The 14,957-nt window shown below is 35.4% G+C and overlaps 1 protein-coding gene across 4 annotated transcripts; it reads right to left on the reverse strand.

Moving 5' to 3' along the window:
• Positions 1-1,767: 1,767 nt before the first annotated feature.
• LOC149154210 (serine/arginine-rich SC35-like splicing factor SCL30A) lies at positions 1,768-9,689 on the reverse strand. 4 transcript variants are annotated; one of them, XM_089445946.1, is made up of 8 exons: positions 9,492-9,682; positions 7,198-7,368; positions 6,724-6,801; positions 5,428-5,592; positions 5,251-5,294; positions 2,689-2,758; positions 2,384-2,569; positions 1,768-2,262 (listed from the first exon to the last, which is right to left on the reverse strand). In XM_089445946.1, the coding sequence occupies exons 2-8, from the start codon at positions 7,359-7,361 to the stop codon at positions 2,124-2,126; spliced, it is 846 nt and encodes a 281-aa protein (XP_089302072.1). In that variant the 5' UTR covers positions 7,362-7,368; positions 9,492-9,682; the 3' UTR covers positions 1,768-2,123. The 4 variants fall into 4 exon arrangements, with proteins under 4 accessions (XP_089302072.1, XP_089302073.1, XP_089302074.1 ...); XM_089445947.1 differs by having other exon boundaries at positions 5,251-5,291; positions 9,492-9,679; XM_089445948.1 differs by having other exon boundaries at positions 2,091-2,319; positions 2,416-2,569; positions 9,492-9,689.
• Positions 9,690-14,957: the final 5,268 nt, after the last annotated feature.

Consider the following 14,957-nt stretch of genomic DNA (forward strand, 5'->3'; position numbering starts at 1 on the left):
TTTCAAAATTTTCGATTGCTTCTTTTGATATCAAGAACCTTTCCACTTATCGTATAATATCTTAAATGTTTAGGAATTGTGCTTGCTTTTATTTTAACATTTTTCTTCTTCAGATATATTATCTGATCCTCACTAAATATTGTTCTTTGCTAACTTCTAAGCATTGATTGCAAGGTATTGTTCATCTTTTATTCTGTGTTTCTTCATTTTACTTTGCCAATATTGTTCTTGGCTAACTTCTAAAACATTGATCGCAAGGTATTGTTCATCTTTTATTCTGTGTTTCTTCATTTTACTTTGCCATACATGTTCCTAGCTTGCTTCCTTCTCAGCTCCCAGCATTCACATGTACCATCCTTGTGCAAAGTTTACAAATCATTTTTGTCCATATGATAGGTTGCTGCTATATTCCTTGCACCAGCTTATTTTCTTTTTAGCTCCCAGCATTCGGCTTATTTTCTTCAGCTCCCGGCTTGTTTTTTTTCCATATGATAGTTGCTATATTCCTTGCAGCAGCTTGTTTTCTTTTAATCAGAATAAGCTTATCGAATTTATGCTTCCATCAAAACCAACATTAGTGCAAGACAATGGACAATTTATTCATCATTCATAGGCTTCACACTGGGAAACACTTACTCTTGCATTATCTAATTAATTATTTTGAGATAACTAGTTGATAAAAAAATTATTATACAATGTTTAAAGCTGCAATTCAAAAAACATCTATATGGTTATGGATATATAAATAACTGATGCCAAGAAAGTAATCATGGGACACATTAGTCTTTCATCATTACCAGTGAGTAGATAATTCGTATGAGACATCCATCTGGTTGTATTTCAAAAAATAAAACAAATAATTTTCCAACTTAGAACAACATAGATCAACTATTACTTATCATCTCCAAGGGCAAACTAGATTATTAATTCAACCATTATACATGAACAAAGCTTCCCCAAAAAAAAAACAACACTGCATACTGAATCAATCATAATTGAGATTTACCTAAATAACTAGCATGAGACACCCATCTGGTTGCCATAATAAAACCAATAATTTTTCAACTTAGAACAATATAGATCAACTATTACATGTCAGCTAAAGCATGGGGTCAAGCAACCTTTCTTCCAGAAAATTCTATCATATTTCAAAGCTTTATGTGAGATCAAATTTTATCTTCTAGCATGTAAGTTACTAGAAACTGCAACGGTATAGGGTCAAGCATAGATCAACTATTACTTATCAGCTCCAAGGGAAAACTAGATTATTAATTCAACCATTATACATGAACCAAGCTTTCCCAAAAAAAGAAAAAGAAAAAAAACACTGCATACTGAATCAATCATAATTGAGAGTTTACCTAAATAATTAACATGAGACACCCATCTGGTTGCCATAAGAAAAACCAACAATTCTTGAACTTAGAACAATATAGATCAACTATTACATGTCAGCTAAAGAATGGGGTCAAGCAACCTTTCTTCAAGAAAATTCTATTCATATTTAGAAGCTTTATGTGAGATTTATCTTCTACAATGTAAGTTACTAGAAACTGCAACGGTAAGGGGCAAGCAACTTTTCTTCTAGAAAAATCTAAAGAAAATTCTATCATATTTCGAAGCTTTATGTGAGATCAAATTTTATCTTCTACCATGTAAGTTACTTGAAACTGCAACGGTATAGGGGCAAGCAACTTTTCTTCCAGAAAAAACTATCATATTTCCTACCATAAGCTTTCTGTGAGATCACATTTAACTTCTGCCGTGTAAATTACTAGAAACTGCAACGGTATATATTTTATTGAAAAGTTGGCATCTACAGATGATCAAAAAGGCAATGGACACCAAACCTATCCGAGTCTATAGGTAAAATAGCCATTTAAAATACGAGCAATCCACTAAAAGAATAAACACGCTTACAAAAACCTTAAAATACGAAATCATAATCTGCAAAATCTTTATGGGTCTCAAATATTATAGTCCAGAACGTACCATTTTCAAATTCCATGTCTGAGCTTTTAAAAGCAGCCAAATTGTGGTCATCAATTTACTTTACACGAGACTTAACTGCATAAACGTGATTCCAAAGATTTTATGCTGTCGACAGCCTGGCTATCTGGTCTTCAGTGGCTTGCGGATAAATCAGCAGACCTTGAGCGGGAACCTGAAGGTGACCTGGAACGCGATTGAGAGCTCGAATGCCGACGTCTTCTTGGGGCAACAGGAGATTGAGATTCTTTTTGAACGGATGGAGATCTAGGTCTACAAGTTTCATAAGAACGTAGAAACAAGAGATAAGCTAGGACTCAGCCAAAGGACCTACAAACAACAATTTCTACTCTAAAGATTGGCAATTATCAGAACAAATCAATTGGCAACATACGCTGAATCACTGTTCCCATTGCCAGCAGATACCTTCTTCCCATCTTGAGAGTGTTGTGATGAGTAAGACCTCCGAACAGGTGAACGACCACGATCACTATCATGGGAGTCGGTTGGGGACCTGTGGTGTCTGTCTCGAGGTGAAACAGAGTAATCATGTCCTCGCCGAGGTGCTGGCGAGTATGAGCTGCAGAATCACATTAAAGAACTAACATTATCAAATGAACAAACTCTTATGAAACCTCCCTTTTAAGATTCAAAATTACAAATAACAGCATCTGTGATATTACAAGGGCTGATCCTTACCGTGAACGGTGTCCGCCTCTATAAGATGTGGAACGGTACTCAGGAGACCGTGACCTTGATCGAGAGCGAGCTACAAACAGATGGGAACAAAATTACAATTTTAAAAAAATGATAGAATGAATAAAGATGTTTAGACAATGTTCGGTATTATTCTACTTACTACTATATATACATTTGATCTCTTATACGGCATTAGAGTCATAATAGAGTACATGCACATGGGAAAGCTTCAAAGGAGTACTTGGCTCTCATGAAAATCCAATGACATAAAGCTCCTTCGGATAAAGAGAATAAAGAACTAAAGTACAGAAAAGGGGTAACGGAAAACAGCATATCAGTTTACATCCACCTCCTTCAGATAAAGAGAGACGAAAAAGCACCTTTTACTAGCTACTAAAATATGTGAGGCTAAAACTGACTGAGAAAAGGGGTGCTGCAAGCCTTTAGACCATTTTCAAACAAATGGCAAGGGAATGTTTCAATGCGAGGGAATGTTTCAATGTGTGTGCAATGTACATACCCCTAGTTTTAAACAAGAGAAATAGATAGCAGACAAATACAAGCATTGTCTATCCGCTATTCAAGAAAGCAGAACTGCTTCTTTTGTGCTTTTCTACAAAATTTAAGATGCTCAATTCATACATCATGTGTTCTGTGATTTCTTTTCACCTCCCAGAATCTCAATATAACCAAAACCTAAACCATTGAGTACAATGTTAACAGATTAGGTTTCTGCAGTTAATATTGCATTGAACAATGAATAGGCAGCCACCGTTAAAAGTGACTGGTCCACTTACAATCTGCCATGTTGCTTCACCTCTCTACCCAATGTCCAGCTGCCCAAGTTACGTTCATTTTCGATGTCATAATGAAGGTAGAATAATAGCATGACAGTTAGGAAAATCACAATCATAATGGTAATTATGACAATTAACTGCTGCCCACCACTCAGCTTAATGACCAGAACATTATGATAGCTATAACAATTAATTGGTGTCAACCCTTCAGATTAATGATCTTTCAGCTAGACAGTTCCAAACAATTAATTCATTTGCAACCGATTTAAGGAAAGACCACTAATGGGAAAAGTTGGGTGAATGAAGAAAAGAAGCCAAAGATAACAATTGCCATGCAATTAACATTGAATGGCCCAACAAAAAACAAGTTTGTTCAGCACCATAGACAGAGTGAGGATGATAAAATAAGTGTTGATAAAAGATGGAACCAATAGGGGAATGGAACACTGATAGTAATAATACCGTTGGACAATATAAAGCGGAAACAAATTAAGCCTTGAGGTACCCCACTACAAATGGAAAGGAAGAACCTGGGAGCAATTAAAAAGAATGTGAAAAACTAATAATAAAAATAGAACTGAACACAAGCAAGGCAAAAACAAAATGGGCTACCCACCTAAAAATGGAAAGGAATGACCTTGGAACAATAAAAAATGAACTCAAACACTAATAGTAAGAATATAACTGGACACAGACAACACAGAAACAAAGTGAGGTGCCCAGCCACAAATGGAAAGAAGCACATCGGAACAATGAAAAAGGAATGTTGCACATAAAAGAAAATATAGACGCAAAAAAGATGACTACATGAATGAAAACCGTGAATGCAAACAATGGATATAACAGTGTGACGAATAAGAATAGAAGAGATTCAGAGAATTTTCCAATAGTCTATGGACATGACAGTACATCTCAATGCTGCCAACCTTTATAAATTGAATAGGTACCGAAAGAATGACAGCCAACATTAAAGATATACAAGTTGAGGGAAAGAAAAAAGAAAAAATCAACAAAAAAACACAGCTATGCAAAGTGATGAATGCTAGCTTAGCATATCACAGAAGATGAACATAATAGCAGAAGAAATTGCGGTTTTCAATTCACAAGTGACAGCAGAAACAATGCTGAGACAACACAAACAATGTGAATTTAACAGACATAAACACCAAGAACAGATATTGGAGATTATAGATACGATTATATGATCTTGGAAGGCAAATGGATTCAATGCAAAACATGGACCATATAGAGAGCAAAGGAGAATCGAAGGTCGAGACTTATTAGAGAACACGACTTATGGTTTATTAGTTTAATAGTTTATTTTCTGACGTATTTTGTTTCTTTAAGTTCAGTGAAGATGACTGCGGAATTGACAGGTCAGTAGAAGTATGTTGGCAGAATAAACAAGGGAAATTAGGGGTAGAACAAAAGAACTAGAAATAAACGTTAAAAAAATGGAAAAATTAGACACCATGGTTGCGCAGAACTTGACGGAAGACAAGATGCCCCCATCCCACACTCACCCATCCAGAGTCAACATGGTCTATCTTAATATTAAGCTATTAAAGATGAAAAGGAATATGCTCCACAAGAAAACAAATATTTCCTTTCTGTGTACCCCTAAATTCCAGCCGGAAAAAATACAAAGGAACAGAAAGCGAGAGAAAGCAATAAGTACCCTTGCATGTAAATGGAATTATCTGCAGAAGCTTACTATATGCGATCAACTGACACTTCTATTATTAACAAGCACTTATGCAATTACCATAATGAGGTGACCGGCGCCGTCCATAGCCTCGGGGTGCCCTGCTTCACAAATTTATTGCACAGTCCCACTTGAAAAGTAAATTTACCATTGCAATAAAGAACAATACTGGGGAAGGAATCAAAATTAAAGGACTACTATAGTAATTCAGACTCTATAAAGGGCATTGAAGCAAACCTAGCTCTGGTTCTCACTCTCATTTCATCAGGCTTTTTCCTATTTTCTTCAGCAAGAACAACAGTGATCTCACGCCCACCAATAAACTGGCCATCCATATGATATTGAGCCTCTGCAGCATCTTGAGGATCCATAAACTGCACAAAACCAAAACCACGAGGCTCCCTGCATGTACAAGAAACTAACAGGTATAAGGATATTTACACAACAAAAACTAGGTTAGTTCAGAGATACAAGCAAGAGTGCCCTTTCATGCATACATAACAAAGGTCTGCAAGCCACAGGTGTGCACACTAATTCGCAAAAGGCATCACCTTTGATGATTCCGATATCCCAAGTGTACTGGTCTATACACACCATGAAAATCTTAACAAGACTTCCATACAGTTAACATAAAAGCATGTAGCAATCCAAGCTTAGTTGCTGACCTTGCTTCTACAGTCACTATGATCGCCACTTCAATACATGAATGAAACTTCAAATTCTTCACTTGACTTGAAAATGCATGAAGTTTGAACTATTGAGGCACAACTTTGCTCCAATTTCTATCTTCTTAGTATACACCACTTCAGTTGTCCGACGATCTATCTTCGACAAACAATTACTTAATTTTGAGGTGAATTATCTTAAGTCTTCAAACATCAGGCATTTCTTCCCTTGTGAGGGAAATTATCTTAAGTCTTCAAACATCAGGCACTTCTTCCCTTGTGAGGTGAATTATCTTAAAAGTCTTCAAACATCAGGCACTTCTTCTCTTGAAGATCAACTCTACACTCTTGAAGAAACCAACATGTTAGGCAACAGTGTTTTTTCCTCTCTTAATGAGGGCTTGGGGTCCAGTGGTAAACTTCAGATGTCAACACCCCTGAGTGCAACTTCAAAAAAAAAAAATCACTTGCTATTAAAGGCAGATCTAACAAATAAATGAGAAGAATCCCTCTTTCTAAGGACACTCATTCAGATTCCATACATGCCTGAAAAAAAAAATATCCTCCATGCTACTAATGGAGAAAATTTACATAACTCGGATGAAAAGGGCTAAAAATACCAGCTTAAGGCTTCCCGTAGACACCCACGAAAGGGTAAAAAGAAAGAAAACCAGAAAAACAATATGAATTATGAAATCCAGACACCACGAAAAGCATAGGATCAAAAAGAAACAAGGCTTATCGTTAGAACTTTGCAATCAAATAAACTTAATAATTTAATTCCATAAGTTATATAGAAAGTGAATTAGCATTAATCCAATGATAGAATTCTTAGTCACCCCAAAACACTCTCTATGTGAAATCTCACCCCGTATAGAAGTCCTTTGGCAAATATACATCTTTTAATGGTCCAAAGCGCTCAAAAGGCAAGCGAAGTTCATCTGCCCTGCAACAAAAAGCATAATAAGGCAAAGCCACCAAAAAAAGACAGCCAAAAGCTTAACCCACAAAGAACAAAATCTCTTAAGAAATCAAAATAATAAATCAATGTAACATTCCATAACTTTATGAGAGGAATCACATAGGCATGACAAACAGAGTTGTGAGAAACCATTCAATCTGTAGCAATTAAAAAATATAGAAGTAACAAAATTTCCAGTAGATGCAAATAGGCAAATACAGAACTAAACCAACAAAACCAGTTAACGTAGATCAGCACAAACACAGAATTATGTACAGTTAACACTTGATGTCAAAATTCTGAGTTATTAAAATAAAATACACATCAAAATATATAATATGTTAAGGCAAAATCAGAAAATCACATTAATTAAAAGGCTACCTGCAATCTCGGGGAATATTACGAACCAAGAGACTTGTGTTGGGCTCCCTTCGTCCACCATATCCACCATATCGGCCTCTGGGAGGACTTCTTCCTCTTACACCATATCCCCTCCTTGGGGGAGGACTTGGGCTGTGTCTCCTCACCGGGCTGTATCTCCTCATTGTGAATCTGCGTGCAATGTAACAAGGTTGAAGTTTTTAATCCCTCGAGAGAACAAATTAAACAGGTGGGTTAACAGCCAGAGCAATGAAATGAAAAAGGTGAGTCCAGTGCTCATTCAAAAGGCAAAGATCAATGTCAATATACGAAGTATATAAGAAATCAGGAAAACAATGAATACCATGAACAAACCCTTCCGACTCTTTTTCTATAACAGCTTTAGCAATTCTATCTTCAAAACGAGAGAAGTTTGTCACAATCCCTGAAGACAGAGCCGGTTATGAGCCCACACTGACCCCAAACGAACTAAAAGAATGCTACATTTGGACAAATTTAATCTCAGTGGATTACCGAGAACGAGGGCACAAATTCTGAGTTCAAGCAAGGTGGGCTCAGAAATATGTTGCAGTTAAAAAACATTAGAACTTTATCCATGAAAGCAATTTCGAGCTCCATATGCAATGTGGATTCCAATTTCAAACTTCAAACCATTTTTTTTTAAATGGGCAAGGCAAAAGAGACGTTATTTAGGTTCCATTTCCCTAAATCATTTCATAGCAGCTCCGCTGCTTGCTTCTGCTACATAGACTAATAAAGGAAATTTCCACCCCATTATGATTAAAACAACATAATCTTCTATATGATTTATTTGTCTTATCCAGAAGAATTTCTTACATCCAGTCATCTACAAAGCAATTTACTCTATCTATGTATGTAATCCACTTGTCTTTACAAAGAGAATCTCTCCGACATGTATTGTTTATACAATTTACCAAAATAATCATACGCCCACCCGTGCATAAAATAGTCTTTCATTTCTAATATTCTTTTGATATTTTAAATAAAACTGATGTCATACAATTTTCGAAGGATTCCCTGCCAATCAGGGAATAAACATGGCATGAACAAACATAAAAATATTGATCACTTGTCCTGATAAATCACTGATACTAACTTAATTCACACTACACTGATATTAACTTAATTCACACTAAACCTACTACCATTGGACACATAGTGACATGAACAAACATAAAAATATTGATCACTTGTCCTGAGAAATCAGTGATACTAACTTAATTCACACTACACTGATATTAACTTAATTCACACTAAACCTACTACCATTGGACACATAGTGACAACCCAATGCTGCTTCGTTAGTAATAGTAATAGCTTGCCTATAAATGGATACCTATAAACTTTGAGAAATGGAGACATACAGTGGCCGCACCCGGTAAAAAGCGTATACATATGTGTGCGGGGAATAAGCATTGCATGAACCAACATAAAAAAATTGATCACTTGTCCTAGAAATCACTGATATTAACTTAATTCACAGTAAACCTACTACCATTGGACATAGTAGCAACTTAAATACCCAATGCTGCTTCGTTAGTAATAGTAATGGAACCTTGCCTATAAAATGGATACATATAACCTTTACGAAATGGAACCATACAGTGGCACCACCTGATAAAAAGCCACCATATACTAAAACGCCTAGGGTTTGAAAATTTACCCGCTTACACTTATATCTACAGTGGGAAGATCTGTGAAATGAAACAGTGTACTTTAAAACAAATATTGATGAATGAAACATATCAATCATAAAATGCACACCAATAAAATAAAGACATTTCTCATTCTCTGGAATCCAGGAACTCAAACACCGATTGGAAGAATTAGAGGCAAAAGGAAGGTTCCTCACACTTCCAAATTTTGATGTACACTTCTCACATAACTAGATGTAAACCCTAATTACAAAAACTCATTAACTTCAAACACTATTCTGATGTTATTTGGGCGTAAGCCCTAATTATAAAAACCCTTAAAACCGAATTTGCTCTGGGCAATCCAAAGCCAATCACCTAAACTCCAAAACATGTACCTAGTCTTCATTAAAAGGGACTTAAGAACCAAAACGGGCAAACCCACAGTACCCAAAACAACCATAATGTATAAAATCCTCTTAATGTATACAGGCTCAGGTAGTAACACCATTCAGTCCAGAAATAGAACATCACAAATAGAAAAAGTTATAGACAACTATTGATTACACTACACGAGCTTGCAACATTCCGCACTTACGGCGGGAAGAAAAAAGGTAACGAACAGGCTAGATTGCTCACCGATTTGATCGACAAACCCCTTCAAAATAAATTGTTTTCCACAGATTGAGAGGGTCGGACTGAGACTCCGGCAACCGATAGAGCAATATTTTAGGGTAAGAAAAATCAAAACCTATAAACTGGCAATGACCCCGCGCCTCTTCCACAGCGATGAAAGTATCCTGAATAATGACACCGAATCGTTTTTCGAACGGGGCTTTTAAGTAACTCTGGGTCGTTAATGCTGGTTACCACCTTTGATTACCGAACTTAAGGCCTTGCTTTGTTTTTGTTTTCTTTTTCAATTTGAAAGTGGTGTTTATTTCCACGGAATAACCCTCTCGGGCCCACCAGAAGGGGCCATAGTTTTTGTTTTTTTGTTTAATTTCAAATTTATTTCCACGGAATAGCTCTGGCCGGCCCACTTGAAGGGGGGACACATAGATGGCCGGTCCAAATTACAGGTGTAACCCTCATGGATACAAGGGGAATTGAATTCACATTTCATGATGGAGGGCCAAAGAGCTTCTGGGAATTGAACTTACACTCTATGATAGAGGGCCCAATAGTTTCAAAATTTATAATTATCTAGTCATCTTGGGCCCAGTGGCTCATCCATCATTGAAGTCTTAGCATAACAATCCAAGAATTGGTGTAACACTTCTTTTTCCCTCTTTTAAGTCTTAGCATAACAATCCAAGAATTGGTGTAACACTTCTTTTTCCCTCTTTTAGTAATACTAATATGGTTTTAGATGAAATTCATAAAGTGTAAATTAGTTTGTGTGCAAGGAGTGAAGGGTAGGAATACGTTGTTATACAAAGATCAGATCAGTGGAATTTGGTTTTCTCTAACAAAGCAAATTAATTCTATCAATTGGGCTATCTATAAAGTTTGTTAAGTCAAATAAACATTCATTCATCCAAAATTATAAATTTACAATTATTAGTCATCTTGGGCCCAGTGGCTCATCCATTCATTCAAGTCCTACATAACCATCCAAGAATTGATGTAACACTTCTTTTTCCCTCTTTTATAATACTAATATGGTTTTAGATGAAATTCATAAGGTGTAAATTAATTTGTGTGGGAGTGAAGGGTAGGAATAGATTGTTATATGAAGATCAGTGGAAGTTGGTTTCCTCTAATAACGCAAATTAATTCTACCAATACAACATCTCATGTATGAATCTCTATCCCTAGCTTGAATTCATTTAAATGCTAATAATGACATTCATTTTAATTTTAATATTTTAGAATTTTAGGTTCCTTAATTTATCATTAAGTTCTTAGTTCTCTTATAATAATTACGTAATTTACTTGTTATTAATAACTAAATATCACACTAATTTAATAAGAAAAAATAATGAAAATTGAATTTCACGCATTTTTTTTGAGTGGCAAAACTTGTTATAATTCGATAGTCCAACTAATAATGGGGACAACCATCATTGGTTTTCATTAGGTGATGCAAGTTAACTCATCATTGTTATTCAAAGAAAACCATGCCAAGTGTAATTACTGGTTAATATGTTTCCTTACATCCAAAAATACTAGCTCAATCTATACTCATTTGCACAATTTGAATAAAAATATATTTAAAAAAAAAAAAAAAATCAAAACAAATATATTAAATTTTATTTAAATTTATTCAAAATAATTAAATTTAAATTTTATATATTATATTTAAATTTGTATTCATAAAATTATCATTACTTTTTTTTATAAGCTTAGTAGGACCTTTCATTCATTCATTTTCAAAGCATGTTACATCCATAAAAGACATTATGTGGCCTCAACCTACCCATTGGGAAACCAGGTTTGTTGGCCATCAGAACGCATTATAAGCCATCCAAAATCTAAGGTTCTTAAGTTTGTCATACTCAGCCTTATAGGCCTGAATGTCTAAAAACCAGTTCACCCTTAACATGCTAACATAAGTACTACTAATCGACATATACATACTCAAAATTTGACAAAAAATGAAATTACTAAAAACTATTCATCTGAGGACTCCACCGGAGCTGGGTCCTTTGCACTGGAACCTGGTAATTCAGATTGAGGAAGGCACGAAATGTGCTTCTCAATACGACCCAGACAGACATTTTGTTGCTGAATTTGAAATTGAACAAGTTGGAATTCCTTCTGAATTTCCTGAAATCCAGGATCAGCTTTGATGGAACATGTTGCATTCATGATAGCTTTGGCTACTATGCTCTTCATCATCCAATAGAGATGAATTGTTTGCTTGTATTGGGTGAGCCGACCACGGGTGAGGCCTGGATAAGCTTCAATTCTCCATCTGAATTTCTTGTTCAGCCCGTTGGTTGAGGTCAACCTCCTAACCCGCAATCATCTGTTTTACCTGCTTAGGAGTACCTGTTGTATATGCTTGGGCCACAGTGGTGATACACTAAGCATCTGGTTTTCGTCTACATCTCCTCGGCGGCTTCAATGAGGAAGCTCCACGGCCTCACCAGGACTCACTCTTACAGCTACGCGCGTGACCCCCAGTCCTTGACGGGCCTGTGCCTGTGGATGGTCTAACCATTTCCATCAACCTCCTCTGAGTTACAATATACTTATCTAACCAGGCCGTTAATCGAGCAAAGACCCTCAACTCGTAAACTAAGCAGTCTCTCTGATTAATGAAACCTGGTACATTTACATATAATAAGAGCAAGAAACAAGTAATATTAAACCCAAGCGAAGTGAAAGCAAAGCAAGTCATGACCGCCAACCTCCATTGGCTCTTTCTTCCCATTACTAGCATCCTGTGCTCAGACATCGCACGAAATAGATATAAGCCAGAGAGGGTTTGTCTCCACCAGATGGCAGAGCTACCCACCCACTCCTCAAGTCGCTTCCCATATACACAAACACCAACACATTGCAAAACCAACAACGACAACATGCAGAGAGTAATCACAAGCCAATTTAACCAAATATAGAAACAACCATTCCAACCAGGTGGTAAATTCTTCCCACACAGACAAGGAGCCCCAATTAAACCATGCATTCCCATATGAAATAGTAAGATACCATAAGAAACGGATATCGACTTGGAAACAACTATTTCAAGATAAAATTGAGCCACACAAACATGCTCATCAAACGAACAAACATTACCAAGACACACAATCACCCATTCGCAGGAGGGGGTGAAAATCTTACAGGGAACATTCAAAATACCAGTATGTCGCTGGCAGGGATGAATGAAAAGAAATGAGACATACCATGTTACCATCTCCATGAAGTCGACTCGAATGACCTCCCACAAATGTTGCCTCCCTGCCAAGCTTGCCACTAGAAGGGAACCCAAGTGCTTCCTCACAACTCTCAAGACCTTGCTATACCATAACTCAATTGCATGAAATGCGGTGCAAACATCCACCACCTGGAGGGTTATTGCTCGGCGGCAATTAACGCCTACCTTAATACCTCCCACACCTCCTCCCATCACATCAACCCGATCACACATGCCCTACAACTGTAGGAGCCGCCCCTCCTTATTGTCTTCCATCTAATCACTATTAACGTGAGTCCCAAGTAAGACGGTAAACTAGCACGCACCCCGATCAAGAAATAAAATTATCATTGCTTAAATAATAATAATAAATTTAAAATTTATTACTATTAAATCGAATTAGTTTTCTTACACATTTTTATATAAAAGTTTATTTTACAAATTATAAAACAAACTTTACTTTACATCAACATATTTTGTTATTAAGAAATAATTTCATACAAGCATAGATCCATCTTTACTCTAGACCTACCAAGCGCCGAGAGGGATCAAATTTCGTACAAGCATAGATCCATCTTTACTCTAGATCTACCAAGCGCATAGAGGGATCAAATTTTCACACCAGCACAGATCCATCTTTACTCTAGATCTACCAAGCCCCGAGAGGGATCAAATTTTTTTTCGCATCCATCTTTACTCTAGATCTACCAAGCCCGGAGAGGGATCTTTACTCTAGATCTACCAAGCGCATAGAGGGATCAAATTTCATACCAGCATAGATCCATCTTTACTCTAGATCTACCAAGCCCCGAGAGGGATCAAATTTTTTTCGCTCTATGCTAGTTTACATATTAGGATATTTGATCCCTCTAGGTGCTTAGTAGATCCAGAGTAAAGATGGATCTATGCTAGTTTAATTCCCCCCTTTAATAGGCTACATCAAATCTTTTTTCGCTCTATGCTAGTTTGCATATCAGGATATTTGATCCTCTAGGCACTTAGTAGATCCAGAGTAAGGATGGATCTATGCTCGTTTAATTCCGCCCTTTAAATATGCTACATACCACATGAATACCATGGGTCAATACCATTGGTTCTCAATACCATGGGTCAATACCATGTGCAATCTTTATTTTTATTATTATTAATATTAGGGTTAATGATATTTTTTTTGGCATGGTATTAATAATAATTTGGCCCATAGGTTTCCCCTAAATAAAACCTCATCTTTTAGTGTTCGTAGTGTGAATATAAAAAATGTTTTATTTATTTACCGTACCTCTGGTTTATTTATATTTTTCTTAATTTACCATACATTTTTTATAAAAATGGTATTTGGCCCATAGGCTTCACCTAAATATTTTTATTTTTTTTATTTTTTATTTTTATTTATTTTTTATTTTTATTTTTTTTTGTCTTCTTTAATATAAAGAGGTTTATGAACTAAATATAAAAAGAAGTTTTATTTATTTTCCATACCTCTAATTTATTTATATTTTTATTTATTTACCGTACTTTTGAAGTAAGTATAAAAAGAGATTTTATTTATTTACCATACCTATTTTTTTAGTGTTCATAAACCTCTTTATATTTTAAATTTATATTGTGTTTATACATAATAATAATTATATTGATTTCTAAATAGGACCGACATTAGATTAAAAATGTTAAATGTTAAACATTGCATGTTAAATGTTTACATGTTTATGTGAGATCCATTGATTTCTAAATAAGGCGGATATTAGATTAAAAATGTTAAATGTTAAACATTACATGTTAAATGTTTACATTTACGTTTACTTTTACATTTATGTTTATTTTTACGTTTACGTGTTTATGTGAGATCTACCCCATACTAAGCTTTAAAAATATTAAATGTTAAACATTATATGTTAAATGTTTACATTTACATTTATATTTATATTTACATTTACGTTTACTTTTACTTTTACCATTATATTTACTTTTACATTTATGTGTTTATGTGAGATCTACCCCATACTAAACTTTAAAACGCCTCTCTACACAATAAACATATTTTGATTAACTAAAATATTAAAAAATCTTAGACACCAAACGACCCTTTAGAATTAACAACACTCACATTAACTGTCTTCAAATTAACGCTGCTTTAAATTTTAAATGTATGTATTTTAGTTTAATATTTGTATTTCTTTTAAATGCAAGGATATTAATTTAAGGAGTCGAAAAGGTTAAACTAGTATAATATTATATTAGTA

Source organism: Pinus tabuliformis, chromosome 9 (genome assembly GCF_031772625.1).
Source record: "Pinus tabuliformis cultivar Carrire ecotype Pingquan chromosome 9, CPIR1, whole genome shotgun sequence".
In the NCBI taxonomy this organism is placed as follows: Eukaryota; Viridiplantae; Streptophyta; class Pinopsida; order Pinales; family Pinaceae; genus Pinus; species Pinus tabuliformis.